The sequence below is a fragment of the Chanos chanos genome, chromosome 3 (genome assembly GCF_902362185.1).
Source record: "Chanos chanos chromosome 3, fChaCha1.1, whole genome shotgun sequence".
NCBI classification, from domain to species: domain Eukaryota; kingdom Metazoa; phylum Chordata; class Actinopteri; order Gonorynchiformes; family Chanidae; genus Chanos; species Chanos chanos.
The window spans coordinates 52,731,296-52,751,218 of NC_044497.1; the positions used below are offsets into that span (position 1 = coordinate 52,731,296).

General features: G+C 41.8%; 1 protein-coding gene across 2 annotated transcripts; it reads left to right on the plus strand.

Annotated features, from left to right (window-relative positions):
- Window positions 1-14,942: 14,942 nt before the first annotated feature.
- gdnfa (glial cell derived neurotrophic factor a) lies at window positions 14,943-19,084 on the plus strand. 2 transcript variants are annotated; one of them, XM_030769974.1, is made up of 3 exons: window positions 14,943-14,982; window positions 15,812-16,033; window positions 18,534-19,084. In XM_030769974.1, the coding sequence occupies exons 2-3, from the start codon at window positions 15,838-15,840 to the stop codon at window positions 19,082-19,084; spliced, it is 747 nt and encodes a 248-aa protein (XP_030625834.1). In that variant the 5' UTR covers window positions 14,943-14,982; window positions 15,812-15,837. The 2 variants fall into 2 exon arrangements, with proteins under 2 accessions (XP_030625834.1, XP_030625833.1); XM_030769973.1 differs by lacking the exon at window positions 14,943-14,982 and having other exon boundaries at window positions 15,838-15,902; window positions 18,514-19,084.
- The last annotated feature ends 839 nt before the right edge of the window (window positions 19,085-19,923 follow it).

Sequence of the window (19,923 nt, forward strand, 5' to 3'; positions counted from 1 at the left end):
TATTTGGATTTCTTTTTTTTAAGTTATATCTAATTCATTTGAGTCTTATGTTTCCAAACAGTAAAGTGTTTCACAGAGGCAGCTTACATTTACCAAGAACTTTTGCTGCTTAAAAAAAAAAAAAAAAAAAAAAAAATCAGAAATGAAAGTGGTTGTTCACAGATTTGAACAGAAAGAGGGTTAGAGATGAGTAAATGCTGCTTACATATTTTCTAGGGTGCCAGTGGAGACAAGGTGGTTCATTCTCTTTAGGTCCCTCAGATGCATCTCTGAGTCTCTCTCTTATTAGCATGATACCAAATGGTAGAGCTGAAGAAGGGAGACACCCAGTGGTCACTCACCTCCTCGCTCTGGGTAGCACTGCTCAGCCGCATGGTATTGTGCCGTGGTAAGCCCTGTTTGAGCCGGACCCTTGTGTCTCTACCCGAGGTATTAAAGGTATTCCTGGTAGCGGAATTGGAGATGACATTCTCAAGTTGCAGACACAAAAGCACTATTTTGAGAATATGAATGACATATTTAGGTTCTTGAACCGATTTGGGTTTTTGAACTCTTTGCTCGGGGCAACTCAAACACATTCCATGTCTCTTACCCAAACACGGATCCCCGACTAACCCCCTCTGAACTCTGACATGCATATGAACCAAAAGGTCGCAAATGCTATTTCTATTTCAACAAAACCTTAAAACACACGCACACATACATATGCATGCAGACACACACACACACACACACATATGCATTCATGCACTCACATGCATGCAGAAGAGCAAACATATCCCCTTGAAATGGCAAACAGATTTCTGTGGAAATAGATCATAAAGAAACTACAAATAGTTACACTGCTGCACCTTAGTTAAAACTGTTACACAGAAATCCTTGCTGTTCCCTGCTGTATTTCTGTGGAAATAGATCATAAACAAACTACAAATAGTTACACTGCTGCACCTTAGTTAAAACTGTTACATAGAAATCCTGGGTGTTCCCTACTGTTAAGTAGAAATCCTTTAAAATTAGAATGTAACTTGTGTGTAAATGGTAGCTAAGCCACATTTCACAAACACTTGCCAAATAGTTCTCATAACAGTTTATTAAAACATCTAAATTGTATCTTTAGTAATATATCTATTTCACTGCCCCCTAGTGGACAAGTTAAAAAAAAAAAAAAAAAAACTTCAGCCCTGCATGTAAGCAAACAGTTAACGTTGGTGGTCTGAAGTAAACCTACACAGCTGTAAATAATATTCTGAGTTGTGTGTGTGTGTGTCTGTGTGTGTGTGTGTCTGTGTGTGTGTGTGTGTGTGTGTGTGCGCGTGTGTGTGTGTGTGCATGCGTGTGTGACTCTTAACATCTCTGAACTGCAGTCAAACAGACCTTTGCATTTCCACCTGGAGAACGAGGGCTGGCCTTGATCTCTTGCCACCTCCCTTCCACTGCCAGAGAGGCTGAGGCCACACTCTCTCAGTTCCCCTGTTAAACATTACAACTTCCATTAAAAGTCCAGCCACCACTAAGCCATGGGCAAAACAGGCCCACATAGCTCTGTGGTCACAAACCAACAAAAACAGATCAGGTTTCCTCTCAATTCTATTTTGAAACCTTTGCCTCACAGTATTACTAGCTACAGGTGAGCAGTGGTATTGTTTGACAACCATAAACTGGCATACACGTATTACATTTTTATTACAGATATATATTATGTTAACACAAGCGTTTTACCAGATACCTACTCAGCTGTAATCGTGACGATGAGTACATTAACACCCACGTTGAATATAAGCTTCGCAAATACACTTTGCTGTTATCTAATGATCATTCGACGAAATCGAAAAGGGAACGCGCTCAGGTTGCGTTTACAGCGTGCTCTGTTTCGGTAATGGAACTGTTTCGCAGCTCTTGGAAGTTGACCACTATATTCTGTATTCATTTCAACCGTGTGCCATATCACAGCTGGTGTGTATTAAACATGTTTACATACAGGAAAAGGAAGAGTGAGGAGGTTTGCCACAGAAAGCGTCCTCACTATTATATCTGTAGGATACATACTTTGAAAAGGTTAGAGTGGTTTTAAATGATTCCCATATAATTCCAGCTTTCGCGTTGCATTATTCTCCGACACTGGTGTCTATGAAACGGGAACAGACCAATTGAGTGTTGCACACGGGGTGGAAATGGAGCAGTTACAGACAAGTTGTGGGGTCAAAAAAGAGAATTTGAAAGTGTTATTAATGGAATCAGTGCTTTCTGAGCATATTCTATTCTATGACATGTGTTGAGTGACAAAAGAAAAAAAACCCCTCACACTAGCTAATGTATAAACTGAACAAAGCTCTCTGCCTATCTTTGAAAGTCATTTCAGGGTCAAAGACACAGCAGTATCACATTAAACATGTTCCATCTCTCCCTCGCTCTTTCCCTCTGTCTGTCTGTCTGTCTCTCCCCCTCTCTCTCCCTCTGTCTGTCTGTCTGTCTAGCTTTCCATCTCTCCCTCCCCCTGTCTGTCTGTCTGTCTCCCTCTCTCTCTCTCCCCTACTGTCTTTCGGTCTCTCCCTCTCTCTCTCCCTCTCTCTCTCTCTCTTTCTCTCTCTCTCTCTATCCATGCAGTTGGTTTGCAATAAGCAACAGGTTCAGCTGTAAAACTTGGTTTAAAATAATGAGCATACAGCCATTTGATAAGCTTTATCTTCTATGTTACTGAGTAAAAAAAAAAAAAGACATTCATCTATTTCTTCTGTCCAAACCTGTGTTACTAATGTTTCTTTCTCGTTACCTTTCATCCACCGCTCCCTCATACAGTACAATAGCCTACAATACAGTTAGAGACCCATCAGGCCCTCAGAGGCCATGTAATTGGATGACACACCAAAGGACGGCAGAGCAAAAGCAGCCCAGCTGGGACATGTGTCACAGTCCTGCCCTTCTCCACCTTCTTGTGGTCTCTCGTCTCTTTGTGTGTGTGTGTGTGTGTGTGTGTGTGCGCGTGTGCGTGTGCGTGTGCGTGTGCGTGTGTATGTGTGTGTGTGTGTGTGTGTGTGTGTGTGTGTGTGTGCGCGTGTGCGTGTGTATGTGTGTGTGTGTGTGTGTGTGTGTGTGTGTTGCCCCAAGGCAAGTATAAGAAAGTCCCATCTGCTGAGGAAGCTCAGGTCTTTCTCTTAGCATAATGATCCCTTTAAGTCAATTCCCTTTGTGAAATGCAGGGATCCCGTTTCTCTTTTTGAAATCTTTTTTTCCTTTCCTTCTTTCTTTCTTTCTTTCTTTTTTTTCTTTAAACCGCTTTTCTTCTTCGTTAGTGAAAGGCCGCTCCATCGGCGGTTAACACGATGTGAAGAGAAAAATAACTGAACTCCTCGTCAGTTTCACCACAAAACTCTAGAACTGTCTGTCGTTACAACATTTGTCTCATGGCAACAGAAACACTGGCCTTCCTCTGTTTTTTTTTTTGTTTGTTTTTTTTTCCCCCTGGCCTAAACTTGTCTTGTGAGTATGATTGAAAACAGTAGACACATACACGCAAAAAAAATAAACAGCCGTTCACAAAAAAAAAAATCTCTTAATTAACAGGCTATTCACGTAAAGACCGAAAACTAAAGTGATCAAGGGCCTTTGATACATTCGAGCTTTTTGTTCCCTGCTGACAGTTTTTGTCAATTGTTTTGTCAATAATTAATCTAATCTATGTCAAGATCAGAGTAAAGAGGTCATAGATCTTCCTCAACTATTATTGCAGCTGTTGGCCATCTAGTGACAGGTGGGTGTTGGAAAAACTCCACGTCTCCAGCATTTCTAGGAAAGTGGGAAGCTAGAAAATCCACCGCAGACAGCAAGTGTCCATAAAACACAAGTTTGGAATTCAAACTCAGCGATCCACCATCACAGGTCAGTGGTCTGTCACCGGAGCTCCTCAGACAACCGGAGAGCGCAGGCATGCGCTCATCATTTAAATAGAAAAAAAACCCCTAATTTTCCAGACTTTTCTACTTTTCCACAGTGCACACGTTTCATAAAAAAGAGGTTTGGTTTTGATAGAGCATTGACGTGTTGGGGGGATGAGGAGAGGAAGCCAGACATGTGTTGAACTGTGACGTTAATGACAGGCTAACAGTGATGCTTTTGCAGAGTACAGTAGGTGCGTCCAACACCCCCATGGAGCGTCGACTTGACTTTATTTCAAACTGATCCCGGAACAGCAGGACCCGACACGGAGAGGTTAGGCGGTTTCTTTAAAGAAACTGTCGAGTCATGTGGACGTAATGCAAAAGTGGATTCGAGACGAACAATTTTCGGACATTAACACGTGAAAACAGAATGCTTTCCTTTACCTTTGTCATTGCTAGTGTTGTGTTCCCTTGACAACTAGCCATTATCTTCTCCGATATACTATCAAAATACGAATCCACAAACAACCTGACACTCGCACGTCAAACATTCTTCAGCGGTTCACCAGGGCAGCTCCATACCTGAACGCTTAAATGTAGGTTAAGTCACACCTCATACCAGTCATAATGTCCTTGAGATCATATCTTTCAGCAATATCCTCTGCTGTCTCACCTGACCTGTCACCCTGCTAAAAAACCAGATAAAACACACAAAAAAACCCCACAAAAAACCCCCCAGCTCTTCCTCGGTGTTTGTATAAACATGTAAACTAATCAACATTGAGTCCTGACTTATAAACACCCAGTCTTAAAACAAGCTTATGATTTACCAGACTATGAGCGGCTACACATTAATCAAAGGAATAAAGAAGTGTGACGTTAACTTGCTTGATTATCCTTGTGGCCTTCTTTTGCGCAGTCTGTTAACATGTGTTTTTTTTTTTTCTTTCATACTTCTCTGGATCTCTTTAAGACAGACACCAGTTTTATGTTTGGCCAAATATTTACTTTGAAAAAATCTGTCTGGGAGTCTAATAAGGTTATGCTGATCTTTGTGTGGCTTGCAACGAGGGTGGGCGTGCACATGATGGCCTCTGTGTGTGTGTGTGTGTGTGTGTGTGTGTGTGTATTAGTGTGTGCTGACTGCGTGTGTGTGTGTGTGTGTGTGTGTGGCGGGGGGGGGCAATAGCACTTTCACAAACACAGTTGTGGCAGGATGCCAGGCATGTTATGTCTTTTTATGACTTAATGTCCTTGAATAAATTTCTGTATGATTCACACATACACACGCGCACGCACGCACGCACACACACACACACACACACACACACACACACACACACACACACACACACATGCACACAGACAGACATCCAGACCCACACATCTGGGCACGTGCACACACACTCACACAAACGCACACACACTCACACTCACACTCACATACACACAATCTATTACACAGGACTGATACTTATGAACACTGAACACTGTTGTGTCAAACCACAGTGAAGTGGTAGTATTCATTTATGCCGTAACCTTGAAATATAATTAACTCTCTATCATCTTCTCACAGTACTCAAAGTCAAGGTCAAAGACCCCAGAAGTCTCTTCCTTTGTCTCACAGTAATCGCCATGAATGAGTGCTTCAGTTCAGTTTAATAATACAGCTGTCCTGTTCAAGGACAACACCAAACGAGTCATCAGCTCATTAGACCGTCAAAGCAATGATAACACTGCAATGCAGAATAGAAACCAAAGGTTGTTACCTCATCAGAAAACACAGCTCAAGACGCTGAATGATACTTTGAACAAATACTGCCTTGGCGCTGGAGTTACACTTATGCCCTAACTAAGAAAATGAGTCACTTGTGACTGGTGTCCTCATCAAAATAATCCCCAGCACAATGGAATGATGATGGAAAATCGTCCGAAGTGTCAGTTCCAGCAAACGATGGCATGGTTTTCGTATTATGCAATTTTAGCTGCAGTGAATCACCATTCATCTGATCTGAGTGTGCGGACCAGCATTTATATATTAGGTCATTCCTTGAAAACCTAAATACATACATACTTACACACACACACACACACACTCTCATATACATATATATGTATGTGTACACACACACACACACACACACACACACACACATATATACATATATATGGGGTATTTGGGTTTTTTCTGAGCTAGAATGAACCTTTTTGCTGAGTTTTGTTACTGAGCTAAAGTGACTCTAGTTTCACTAACTGTTACCTCTGTCCGAACCACTTTCATCCTTTATAAGTGAATTACAAAGTGTCAGTCATTATTTGAAATGGTTTCAGTTACTGCACCTTGAAACTGTGTGAAACTGATACTACCATTCTTTATTATGAAAGTGTTACATACCGTGAAAACAAACACGAAAATAATCCATCGTTTCAACAACTGTTTACTGTATCACATGGGTGAAACTTCCAGAAACAAAACAGTTCGCTTGTTCTGTTTGGTCAAACAATCAATCATTTGCAACCACTGTAGACAGTTGACATAGCTTAAATTGACTAAATAAACCTCTCATTCACTGCACCTTTGTTTTGCTTTGTCGTAGCGAAACGCAGAAGAGTCCCGCTCTAAAGCGTTCCCTCGACCTTGAGCCGCTGGAGTACTGTTTTGAGTGCCGTTTCGGATCGACCCGCGGCTCTGCTTTCTAGTGTTTATAAAAGTAGCTTATGGCTACATATGATCCAGGCTGGTGGAGCAAGCCAGCTGCCATGGCTGCTAAGAGAGACATAATATCCACTGGATATAGTGTGAAATGGATCCAGTGGATGGCTTAGCTGCCCAACCCTCTTTGATCCTTTCTGTTGCAAGAGGCAGCACGGTTCTGCCAACTCCCTTTGCACTAGAACCGGATGGACGGTCCGAGGCCCCCCCCCCCCCCCCCCCCCCCCCTCCGCCCTTGCCACCGCATACGACGGTGCTGGATTAGAACAGGGCTTGGAGGAATGGAAGTCGGCAACAGGATCCACCACCGACTCGGATCACTTGATGGGGCTTTGCGTGCGCCCTCTCCCCAAACATGCGTGGCACTTCCTCCTCCAATTAGTGCGACCTTGTTACGTGTAATGGCTCCTCGTTGTGAAAGTCAAGACCCGCGGCCAAAGCAAAACGCTTTTAGCAAGCAAGCAAGCTACCCTGAAGGCTAGAGGTTAGCGTCAAAATAGCACTGCAGAGCTTGGTAAATTGATAGTATGTGTGTGTCTGTGTGTGTGTGTGTGTGTGTGTGTGTGAGAGAGAGATAGAGAGAGAGCAAATGCTCAAACAAGGGTCACAATCACAATCCATCTATCACTTTTCTTTCCTTTGACCTCTGAGATCATAAACGGAAATAGAGGTCATCAGAAGTGTGTAGCCACTCTCTCTCTCTCTCTCTCTCTCTCTCAAGATGATGTGAATTTAAGCCAACACGTGCCATGCCAGCCATGCCACCTTGGAGACTTGGCCTCTATGTTCCCTCCAGAGTCTGGGTTTTTGCTAACAGTTGGCAGAGGTCACAGTTACTGCCCCTAGCAGGTACGCAATCAACACAATGGCATGTTGTGTGTGGCTTTCATCACTGGGGCGCGGAGATAAAAAGGCCTCCGAACACAATTGGTCGCAACCGCAGGGCGAGACTGGCGTGGCCAACAAACTGCCGGGGGCTTACAGGGACGGCACTGGGCCGGCGAGACACGCTAGTCTGTCTGCGGCGCGCGCGTCTCATAGAAAACCCACCAGGAGAAATCGAATGCGCTCCCGGACAGCCCCTCAAATTCTTTGCATCATTTCTAGTTTGGTTGTGTGGGCTGCTGGACATTGCGACTCCTGTAAGCATTTAGCTTTTTGGAGATCCGCCAATACAGCCGCGCTGCATTAATTAGCGCTGCTGGTCGAGTCTAGATAGCACACGCCATTAGACAAGAGCGCTCAACACGATGGTTCAACATCCTCATTTCATTGACGTGTGGTCTTCAAATTTTACTTTTGAACCAAATGTTGTGAACCAACGTGTGTTCAACTAAAAATCTATGGTTGTACTGACACTCAGGTAAACAGTCCAGTCGTGTTCTAATCTGTTTGCCTTTCCGACTTGCGACTTCATTGGATTTTGGACTTCCACACTGGCTATGTTCTCACTGGCTGTCACTCTACCAACAGCACTCTTCATTTTCCCCCATTGACGAAAGTCCAGATCTATCTCTAAACCACAGCATGAATCACTGCTTATCAATATTTATGGAATCTGGACAAACACGCCCAGAAGTGCCGTTATCTCTCCGGGGAGCTGGTTATTGACCTCCACACAGTCCCATAGACACTTAACTAGTCCAACCTGCTCTCTGCATGTCTAATAATAACTCTGCTATAGCTTGGCTAACACTGTGATTGTATGACACCACAGTCATTTCAACTGACCACAAATAATGCCAGTCGGGCCCAAGCACTCACACTTTGTCAGTCTTTCAATGAAAGGAGGTCAAGAGCAAAGAAGACTGAAGCTTGACCCACACATGAAATGGTTAAAGCGATATTACCCATCCACTACTTTGAATTTTGTGTTGAATAGTTGAAAACAATAGGCCAAATGACCTAGAGAAGAGGTCCCGTTTCAGCACGATATGTTATTCTTTACGTATGATTGTCGAAATGAACTTTCAAGGCGAGGGTGAGGTGTGCATTTTGTCAACACGTCAAACAGTGTTCTAACACGGCAACAGTCGCCGGTAGTAAACAAAAACAGGATGGAGTATCGTCAGGCACCGCAAACAGCTGTACTACCCATGAAAACGGAGGGAGAATTCTCAGAAAATACCATAGTGATCCGTATCGTTGCCAACTTGACTTCTCATGATACATGTTGACAAAATGATAAACGAACAAACATAGCACCCTCCAAATCATTCACAATCTTAATAAAGGTAAACAAAAATGTTCAAATACAAGCAAATATGAGTGTGTATATATATATATATATATATATATATGTCTGACCCATGAATCTCAGTTTAATTCTTTTTTATGCGGAAAATCTTTGGCGGTTAACAATGCGTTTAATGAATCAGTGAAATCAATGGGGGAAAACAGCAACAACAACAACAACAACAAAACAAATAGTGTAATCACTGCTCCAAAAATTCACACCCCAGTTGTCAGTGCTTTTAGTTCGCCTTACCTTGCAAGGTTTCTACAAAAGTTTTGGTCACGTTTATATGTAGTCATTTGGCCGATAGCTCCAAAGTGACAAAAGTTAACACCAAAGACAATAACACCTCTTATACAGTGTTTTAAGAGATAAGAGTGAAACCATAGAAACACGAGAATTTGCTTTAGATTATTTATTCTGTGTGTGCCAGTTTATTCTGTGTGTGGAAATTGGTTCAGCTTTTCTTGGGTGATGCTGAGGTATGGTTAAGATCACTGTCTGAAAAAAAAAAAAACACTGCACACAGTTCCCAGCGCTGGGCACATGGTTTCTGACCAAAATGTCAGAGTGCTTACTGTACTTTTTGACTCCAGTGACGCTGACAAAAGCGATGCAAAAACAACCTAAAACATTAAAGGTCCACACGCTAGACTGCGTCTGTGTTTGTGATTGAAACGCTCAAATTTGGTTTCATCTGAACATGACACTCAGTTTCATGTAAAGTCTGCAAAGAATTCAGCAAAAATCCATACGGGATATTAATTAGGCCGTGAGGCACCGCACGTATTCACACACTTTGTATCCAGATGCAACCAAGCAATGCCAATCTCAAACTGTCGCCCTTAGGTTTCTGCATTCCTCCAACCCATATGTGTAATAAAGATGGACTTTGTCTTACAGTTCTTTCATCCTCTACTTGCCACTGGAAGACTTTATATTACAGGTGTATCACTCATTTTTGTATCCCAGTAAAACAAACAGCAGTAGGAGGATTCCCCAAGACAGAGATTAAACCTTAAAAACTTGCATCTTCTCAAGCAAAACCTTTTTCTCTGAGCAACCATATTATGATAAAACAATGAAAATTCACACTCCTTAAAATCAAATATAGTCAGCAACTTGACTGCTCTTCTTTTATCAAGGCCATGAATCAATTTGGATAACATAAATACATACATACATACATACATACATACATACATAAATGGAATTTTACGCATCCTTGACCAAATATATATATATATATATATATATAGAGAGAGAGAGAGAGAGAGAGAGAGAGAGAGAGACAGATAGATAGATATAGACAACACGCCAGCAGAAGTCAATACACTCTTATGTGTGAATTCCAACAACCTCCTGAGGATGTAAAAGGTGAAAAGACTTTACTGTTGGGTGGGGAGAAATACATTCACCTTGGAAAAAAGGCTGATCGTCAGTAGGGTAATCATAAGAATGGTACCCACGCAGTACGGTGCAATGATCTTTGCCCGCCTTTTCCTGAACCTAACACGCTTTTACTACGGCTACACCTCACAACAGCTCAAAACAACACACAGACTGACTGTTTACGCTTCGAAACAGTTTAAAACAGATGAGTGCTGTCAAAATGAAAGAGTGTGTAAAGTGAGCCTAGATACTATATGAACAAACCATAGAACAAACCATAGCCATTTATAGCTAATAAGGCATGAACGAGTACAAATTAGCAGTCAGAGTTATAAACACAGAGCTCCATCACAGGGTGTGTGGGTCCGTGGGTGTGTGTGCGTGGAGGGGGGGAGGGGGGGATATCTCCATCTTCTCCCACGTGTAATTGAAGTTCTCTGCCCCACCCAAGAGGACAACGCCTTTAATCACATTTCAAGACACACCTCCTCAATCTGGTTTCACTCAGTCATTTTCTGATTGTGCTGTTTATCTTTCTGTCACTGACTACGCTTAGATAATAAAATTATAAGGAGGATTATTTCATTCGAGATAGCACTTTATGTAAATGTAATTATACTGAATATTCCCTGATTGATTAGTGTTCAGTTATCGTTGTCCGCATAATCACTAACACAAACCTGTACTCAGAATCACTACGAGACATAGTGTCTGAGAAGACCAATGAACAAAATAATGACTAATATGCCGTAATTAACTTTTGGTGGACTCCTAAACAGCATCCAATTTCATTATGGATGTCAGTAACATGTAAAAGTTGATTTAAGAGTTGGACGAACGCTGTACAAGTAGTCCGTCAGCTCAGACCAAGGAACGCGTGGCTGGAGATCAAAATACTCCAAAATCTTAGGAGCACAGCTCCGTCAAAGATAGAAATGCCAAGAGAAAAATAGAACGAGGAAGACAGTGATTCCTCGCTGGAAGACCTAAAGCAGAGGAACTGGGCTTTCAGCCAATAATGACAACAGTTCTTATATATAACCACACTCACATATCTCAATGGAAGACATACAGATTGGACTTCACTATGGAATGAGAACTTCGAAATGTCAGCTGAGCCACCAGCAACTCAACGGTGCTTCAAAGCTCTGTACTCAGACACCTAGCATCGTTTTTTTGTTGTTGTTTTTTTGAGCCAAGTGAACCTGGGTAAGTTGCTTATAAAATAATCACCCTAAACAATGTTTGTAGACCCGTTTGAATACATGAGAACATATTGTAAACATGTATATTTCTTTTTCGTGACATGTTCCAGTAAGAATCGAAATTCAGTGAGCGTGTGGAATCAATTTTGAAGATCTGTCCTAAGGAGGGCATGCTGTGTTTGGGTTAGCGTTAGCCAGCCTGGACCTTGGTGTAACCCTAAAAAAATGAATTGAAAATATCAAAATAGGTTTTTAAAAAAAATGAGAAATGGATAGAATGACCACAGGCATAGTGTTTCACACTTTAAAGGAGACAAGAGGAGTAAATAAATCTAATGTAATCCTTGATGGAGTAAATATGTGACACTGGATTTGTTGATTTAGGTCTCCGATGCTGCTGATCTAGAGACAAAATCTAGGTCATCGGATCAACACAAACACATCACAGCGGTGAATTCTGACTCCTTCGGTGAAACGCAAGATGCCAGGCTTGAACAACAACAACAAAAAAATTTTTTAGAAAAATCAGGTCACTGAAGGTTTGTAAATATTGAGCAAAAAGACCAGTGTGCAGAAGACCAGTCTCCCAGTTTTGCTGTGTTTTAATGTTGGAAGTGGATGGTTACATAAAAATCTGAATAGATGAATAGATTCCAAATATGTTATTTTCATTGCTCTTCTTTTTGACTCTGACCAAAGTATTTTCTATGTTTGTTTGGGTTTTTTTCTCAGTGGCATAGCAGAAAGTCATATTAGTGCCTTGGAAAAAAGACAGTCGTGTACCCGTTTCTAAAACACAGACATATTGTGGAATAACAACGCACAAAGGGACTTCTGATGTTATTGTGACATTACCAATTCTACTACAGTAACAGCCCAAGTGACTGGCGTACCTTGCATAAGCCCCATTGAACAGAAACTACTCCCAGACAGGTTTTCGACAGAATGAAAGGTTTAGGGAACACAAGCATTAGCAAGCTGTTGAAGTTTCATAGTTGGAAAATATTTTGTTTAAATACCTATTCAAAGCACAGCAAACCACACCACGTCACTTAGGATTTGTGTGTCAGGGACGGGATTTGAGCATCATTTTGCTGAGAGTAATCAACATTCCTGCTTCAACAATCACGCTGAAAACTGTCCCTGACGCTCCTTCCAGCTCTCCCCTTAAAGCTGTTCTTCACCATGGCCTGTTTGAGTGTTTCACTCCAATTATTAGAAATTCATAAATGGCTGCTTGAACTCAAAGGAATCCATCAAACCCCTTAATACACCTGCAGCGACAGATCAAAGGATTGGCGGGGTATTAACGATGAAGGAGAGAATTCCCTCCTCAGGTGGAGGATAATCGTTCGTTCTCCATAGTAATTTGTGACAGCCGCTCAATCAACACACCATATAGGCCACAATAACATAAAGTGATGAGTTTTGGGAGCTTCCTAGAAACCTTGTTATAGAGTGTCTGTTTATGATATAATACACATATGTGGAAAGTCACCTCAGATGATATGATGAGATGGAGTGTTTAAGCAAATTAAAGTTTTAGTCACACAAAAATCTGAAGTGTACATTTCTCACATTCACCGATTTACAGAGGAGCTAGATATCGGTTGAGAACATAGACATTCATCTCCGAAAGTCACCTTTTACATACATATTAATTCCTTTTCCTCTGTGAATCAGATTTAATTTCCATATGTGAACAACAGTATTTGAAAACTTTTTGTATTTTGACCCCAAAATGGTGTGAATTAACTGGAGGTAATGGCTTGCTGTTGTTGTTGTTGTTGTTGTTTTTAGCATGAAACAAGCAATCGGCCCAGGACGTGTCTTTTGTGTGCGCGGTTGTTCTGAACAGCGCACAGATGACACACACGGCTTTTTCCACCGCATAATAAGCCCCTGCCTGTGTTTTTTTTCATCACTTTCCTCACCAACGTGCTTTCGTTCAGCGTAATAAGGGGTTTATGTACTGCAAGCGTGACCATGAGTACGATGGGATGTTTAATCGCTTAATCGACTCAAGAGCCACATCTGTGTGGAAGCACCTGCTTTCAATATACTTTCTGTCCCTCGTTTAAAGGTTTAGTGTTCTCTTTATTTTGGCACTTACCGATATGATCATCACAATAACTTTTTTGATTTGGCCAATCCTATATCTTGTTCTGGTCGTTTATCATTAAATTGAGAATGTCATTTTCTATTTATTTACTTTTTATTTACTATGTATATACATATATTTTTTTAATTCCTTTTAAAACTCAAGGGCACTCTGGAAAACAACGCTGAACAGTTTAGGGAATGATGACAGAGGAATGCGCGGTTTAATTATTAAAATATGATAAATTCAGCTTGGAGACTCTAGTCTTAATAATTGTCAGTATTTCAACTTTGTAAACAGAAGGTCTGAGATATTTTGACTCCCGGAGGGGTGGATACAGTCGACAATATCTGACACCCTACGGGCGACACAGATCAGAACACATTACGCACCTCTCACAACAGAAGTTCCCCCTAATCGCTTTCCGCATTGGTTGACATCTAATACGGGGGCATCAGGCTGACATAAGCTCTGAGACATCCTTAAGGTTCTACGAATGGAAAGGCACGGCTAGTATGGTGAGGTGTGAGCTTCTATTGCCACTGCTAGTGAGCTATTCAGCCCGAAGAGATCGAAAAAAATTAGGGCGGACTTAGAGAAAACGTCAGTACGCTCGAACCCATAAATCTATTTAAACCGCCAACAATCCCCGTCAGAGCGTCACGCGTAAGCAGATGCACATCTGCATGGCGAGTCTTCGTTGTCAGCTTGTTACCGACATAACTGGCATAGTCAAAAGGACACTGAGAAGACAACGGGAAACATAAGTCACAGCTTAGTTTTGATGAGATTCCAAGTTTCGCTCTTTTTTTTCTTTTCTTTTTTCTTTTACATACTCTCTTGGATTTCGGGAGACATTAACGAACTGCTGCTCATATTGGTGGATAAAAACTGTGCGCCGCGTGGATGGACGAAACGCGCAGTTTCTCTGCAAATGTTCGGGAGTAATTCTTTATTTTCGTTTGTTGGCTCAAAATCAGTTTTCTACTGTGTTGTGCCGTGCACATTAGGTTTCGTCAAGACCTGCGGTTCGAGGGTGTCCTGATGTCTTCGTTTGATTCTTCGCAGTTCGGGATGGTGGTTGTTTCTCAGATTTCCTTCGCGGATCACAGCATCCAATTATTGGACAACTCGTTGCTTACAGTGCTTCAGTCGCACCCTGAGCAGTAGTCGCTTGTGCAGCGTACCTGTGGATCGGCGCGTGGTTGAATCTCTGCGCAGGGAGAGGCTGAATGACTGACTGATATAATTGCTGCTTTTGTCGTTTTGACGGGACATTTTCTTTGAAGTTGGACATGTAGAAAAATGCATTGAATGGATACGGAATATGTTTGTTTTAGAAGACATTTATATGGATGTAATTTGGTAAGCGAAACTCTGGATCATTATCTGCCACCTGATCTTCTTGGGTTTTCGCATTTATTTCAGCTGCAGGTCTGCATGGGCCCGATTTAAGGTGAGTCATAGAATACGTATTCCAGTGTTCCAGCACTGAGGAAAAAGAAACTGGGTCTGACTTCGATCATGTTTTAAATGTAAATACGAAATCCGGCGTCACTTAGAATACATGGCTATTTGTAGTGCAGCGCTTATGCTTTGATATTCATTTAACATCTCTCTATTTTTATATTCGTCACAAATTTGCATTGTCGGTTAAACTGACATTAACACCTGTTTCTTTCTTCGACAAAAAAGTTACAAGATAACAGACAACTCGGGAAACGCATTCATGTGTCCAGTAAATGACGCTGAATGTTGTAAATGCAGTGTTCCCCGTTCATTGCAGTGTTAGGTTTTAATGTATTTATGTAGGTCTTTTCATTTGTTTGTTGAATATTTTACCTGATTTAGATACTCTACCATTTCACTATCTAAACTATCATGCTATGGCGAGGATTAATGAGACACCATCTGGTGATTGCTTATCAACATAAACTGACCGTTTCACACACTTTATTGCGGCGCGTGCACTCTCGACCAATTAACACAACAGCTAACACAAGGGCAAAGGATGTTTCTCAGAATGACGTGCACAGAAACCGCTGCCAACATGAAATTGTGTCTTTTCGAGAAACAGTTAAGCATAGTGGTCGGACAAATTTTCACTGCCAGGAATATGTTTCTATTTTTCATTACTTTGACACGGTACCTTCCAGAAATGGGTTCGATATATCACACAGTAGGTAATTTTACCCGTTTTTAAGGCTCCGAGAACGCGCGAAAGCATAATTGTTGCATGTGAGTGATTTTATTTATTTATTTGATTGTTTATTGATTATTTATTTACAGCTTCCCTCATAGGAACTGAGTCTAAAATGAAGTTATGGGACGTTCTGGCCACGTGCTTGTTGCTCCTGAGCTCTGTTTCCACTCGCCCTCTGTTCCAAAATCTCCAGCCAGTAAAAAGTGCTTCTCTTCTGGAGCAGCGCAGTGACTCCCCGGTCCAGGACCCCGTCATAGACTCTGAAACCGAACCCATTAGCCTGAAAGAAATCTCCATGGAGGATCGATGTAAGTACTGGTTCTAATGCTTATGTAAGACTATATGACAGGGTATGACATTTATTATGGTGAGTTAAACTGTAAAAAAAAAAAAAAAGGAGAAGAAGAAGAATCTAGCAGCTGAGTTGCACCAGATGTTTGGACAAAACACACAAAACATTGCTTATTTATGGATGTAAACGTTGCTTTTGACATTTCATACCTACACTATGCAGTAACGCAACAGCAGAATATTGGAAGACTTTGATTAAATGTTATCGTAGTTTTAGGCTGACGTCAGCCTTGATGAAATGATGTATTAGGTTTAGATTTCACTAGTTTTGGGTTTGTAAGTACTAACGTTTACATTTTGTCGCACATATGCGAGACTCTGAAATTGAGAATGAATAAATTCCTTTAGAGCATTTTTATTTTGATCTGAAGTTATCAATCTGTTACCAATCATTTCTCTTTAACGTAGTCTAGCACTATCACGAAAGCTGTAGTGAAGCTATGTACGTTTTTAAAGACGAAATAGGTCCAGCATGTGAGCTTGAGCCTGGCTAATATCGCTCAAGCAATTTCTAAACCACACCGAGCCAAATGTTTGTCACAGCTCTGAGACTGTTTTGTTTTGTTGAATGCTCCTCTTATTAAAGATAGGCCTACGCCAGTATTTTCATCAGTGCTAATGCAGATTGAAGGCCGTGGTCAAAAGACGCTGAATTACATATTTGGTCACAGCCCAGTCTCCGCACAGTTTTGTCACAGAAAAAAAGACACTACTTCTAGTACTAATACGTTTCTGAAAGCCATTTGAAAACATTGTTCGTAACGTTCTCAGTGCTTTTTTTGTTTGTTTTTTTGAAAACGACTGCAAATAGAAAGGCATAACCTGAGGTAACATCCGACTAAAGACGCACAGATTCAGAATGACATTCTTTCTGAAGGCATGTTTATCTTCTGGGCTGCCTCTCCCAGTACAGCAGTGCCTGTTTTTTTTTTCACATTCTGAGGAGAAAGTACATTGTCCTCTTTGCCTGACAAAGCTACCCTGAAGAACCCAAACAGATGATGATGTGGGAAGGGCCTTTCAGTGCCTGGGATCAGTGAAGTTGAAAAGGCCATACATTTATTATGTTTATGGTTAGTTGTTAGGGAGGAACTCCCCTTGTTTCACAGAAAATGGCACTGCCTTATCTTAACGCAATGGTAAACCTACACTATCTAGATAAGAAGTGGAACATTTAGTTAGAAGTTTTAGGTCCCTGTCTCCTCTCCTCTTGGAGATTTAATCTGATCGTGTTCAGGATTTAGGATCAATAATAAACAGTTTGTCTGATAGATGGTTATCCTACTAAGGCTACATTCGTTTTTATCAGAAAGAAAGTATTACAGACTCTGTGCAAAAACTGCTTTAAGATATGCAAAACCCAGGCTAGTCCTTTCAAGTATGCTGCACCTCATATTTACAGATGACAGTTGTTTACAGGATAAGAGCATATACTAAATAATCATGTCTAACGCTCTTCACTGATTGGCAGATGTAGTTTGTTGTGAATCCGCTTGGAAGGATTCGTTTTATATTGCGTTTTTGGGAAAATTAGAATGGTAGGATTTTTCTTCATTATAGTTTGACATTCCATATGCAGACTGAAGGAACTGAGTCAGAAAGAAAAGGCAAAAGTCAAAGGTTCAGCTTAGCATGTGTGCCGGCGATAACATTTAGTTACACACTGATCCTAGACGCGCCTGGTAGTGTTGTGTTGGCCTAGTCATTCATGAACCTCAGCAGATCACATAACCTGCAGTCTGCCTCTTACGCAGTCCAGGTGTCACCAGCAACGGCAAAGAGATCAAATTCTGACGCCTTCAGCCGTCATTCAGCACAGACAATCTTTCTTCATTATGAAGACATTAAGCTGAAGACAGACGGTCTGGTATTTCCGAAAGTATGATACTCAAAACGCAGACTTCATCTCTCCTCACGTAACCTTAACTCTACCTGACTGATGGTACTTTGCAGAGGTGTGTGTGTGTGCGTGTGCTTGTTAATTCATCAAATGTGATCATCTGTTTGGTCGACATTTCCAGATTAAATTAGTTATCATATCGTATACACTCAGACATCTCCAGAAGTTTTCCAGACGTTGTGATTCAGTCTCCTGGGCCTGATTTGCCCGAGAGTGAACTCGAGAGAGTTAAAATGAGATCAATGTGTATTACATAAAGATCAAAGGCTATAGGTCTTTTTTTTCCTCTGCGGAGGGAGAGGCCGGTGTGCATGTTTTGAGTTTGTGTTTCAAACAGGCGAATTCTGTTGCACCTCAATGTCATAATCTAATAAGATTTTCACCTTGTGATTCTGTATAGCTTTAAGTAAAGGAACACTCACTGTCCAGTATAATCCGATTATATGCCCAGTTAAAAAAAAAAACACAATACGGACTTAATAAATGGCCGTAACACTCTTAATGCAAAAACCAATATGTTTTCAGACATTGACTCAGTTTTTTTCTGTCTGTTAAAGATGATGACATCACTGGCCTTTACCCAGAGCAATTTGAGGATGTAATGGACTTTATCGAAGCCACAATCAGCAGACTCCGCAGGTCTCCCGAGCTGGACGCTAGCTCCCTGAACAGGAGGGATAGGGGGAGACAGAGAGGCGCGGCGAACACGGAAAGAGCGGGAAAAGGACGAGGCGGCGACAAGAGGAGGGGCAGAGGGCGTAACGGAGGCCGAGGGGGGGGCAAAGGAGGCAAAGACGAACGGGTAAAAGTTCAAGGGCGCGGGTGCTTACTGAAAGAGATCCACCTGAACGTGACGGATTTGGGGTTGGGGTATCGGACCAAAGAGGAATTGATTTTCAGATACTGTAGCGGTCCCTGCCATGACGCCGAGACCAACTACGACAAGATTCTGAACAACCTCACTCACAATAAAAAGCTGGACAAGGACACGCCGTCTCGGACTTGCTGTCGGCCGATCGCTTTCGACGACGACCTCTCTTTTTTGGACGACAACCTGGAGTACCACACTCTGAAGAAGCATTCCGCCAGGAAGTGTGCCTGTGTGTGACAGACAACCACGAGGAAAGAAAAGGAAAACGCAAACGCAAACGCAAACCGAGGAGCGCGTAAGAGGACGTAAAGCCAGCGCAGAGACTGACGTCACGTCCTAGAAGGAGAGCGAAGGACGCGATCGGGTCGTAGCCGACCCGACGGTTCAGCGCGGCTGGTGACAAAAGCCACGACATGCTCGTGACACAAAGCAGAGATCCACTAAGGCTGGTGAGATGTTGTGTTGAGATGGGTTCTTTCAGTTCCAGGGCAACCAACTCAGTATTCAAAAAAAAAAACCCTCTCAGTATCATTTTGTTACAAATCAAACCCTACAAAAAAAAAAAAATCAAAACAAAACAAAAACAAAAAACAAATCACTGTGGTTTATGATGATCATATCTGTGTTAGCTGTCTGAGTAGCTGCTCTCTCTGTGCTCCCCTTCTTAAAAATGACAAAGTCAGAGACCACAAACTAAAGACACTCAACTGTTACACACACACGCTGGGAAGGGAAGTGTTTTGACTGGCGGCTGTAGGTACTACTGGAGCGCTCTGGGCAGAAGACACTGTGAACTATACAGACCTATAGAAGTCCCCAGGTGCTCTCTCTGGCCTTTTTGTTTTGTGGGGGGGGGGGTTTGTTTGTTTGTTTGTTTGTTTGTTTTGTTTGTTTGGTGGCCCTTTGCTGACATACACTTCATGTACAATCATAAGTGGGGTTTTTTTTTCCTTTACGTCACTGAGTCCAGAGCACAACTTAACGTTTACAGTAAGAAAGAGAAAGTGCTTGACTCATCCTGCAGGACTGGTCACTCTACTCAGCCAGCACAGACTCCGCATCACAAATTATTATTC

Excerpts from the sequence above, each read along its gene's own strand:
- gdnfa (XM_030769974.1), top strand. The coding sequence starts at position 15,838 with ATGAAGTTATGGGACGTTCTGGCCACGTGCTTGTTGCTCCTGAGCTCT. Across the intron at positions 16,034-18,533 it reads AATCTCCATGGAGGATCGAT|ATGATGACATCACTGGCCTT; the intron begins GTAAGTACTGGT and ends TGTCTGTTAAAG.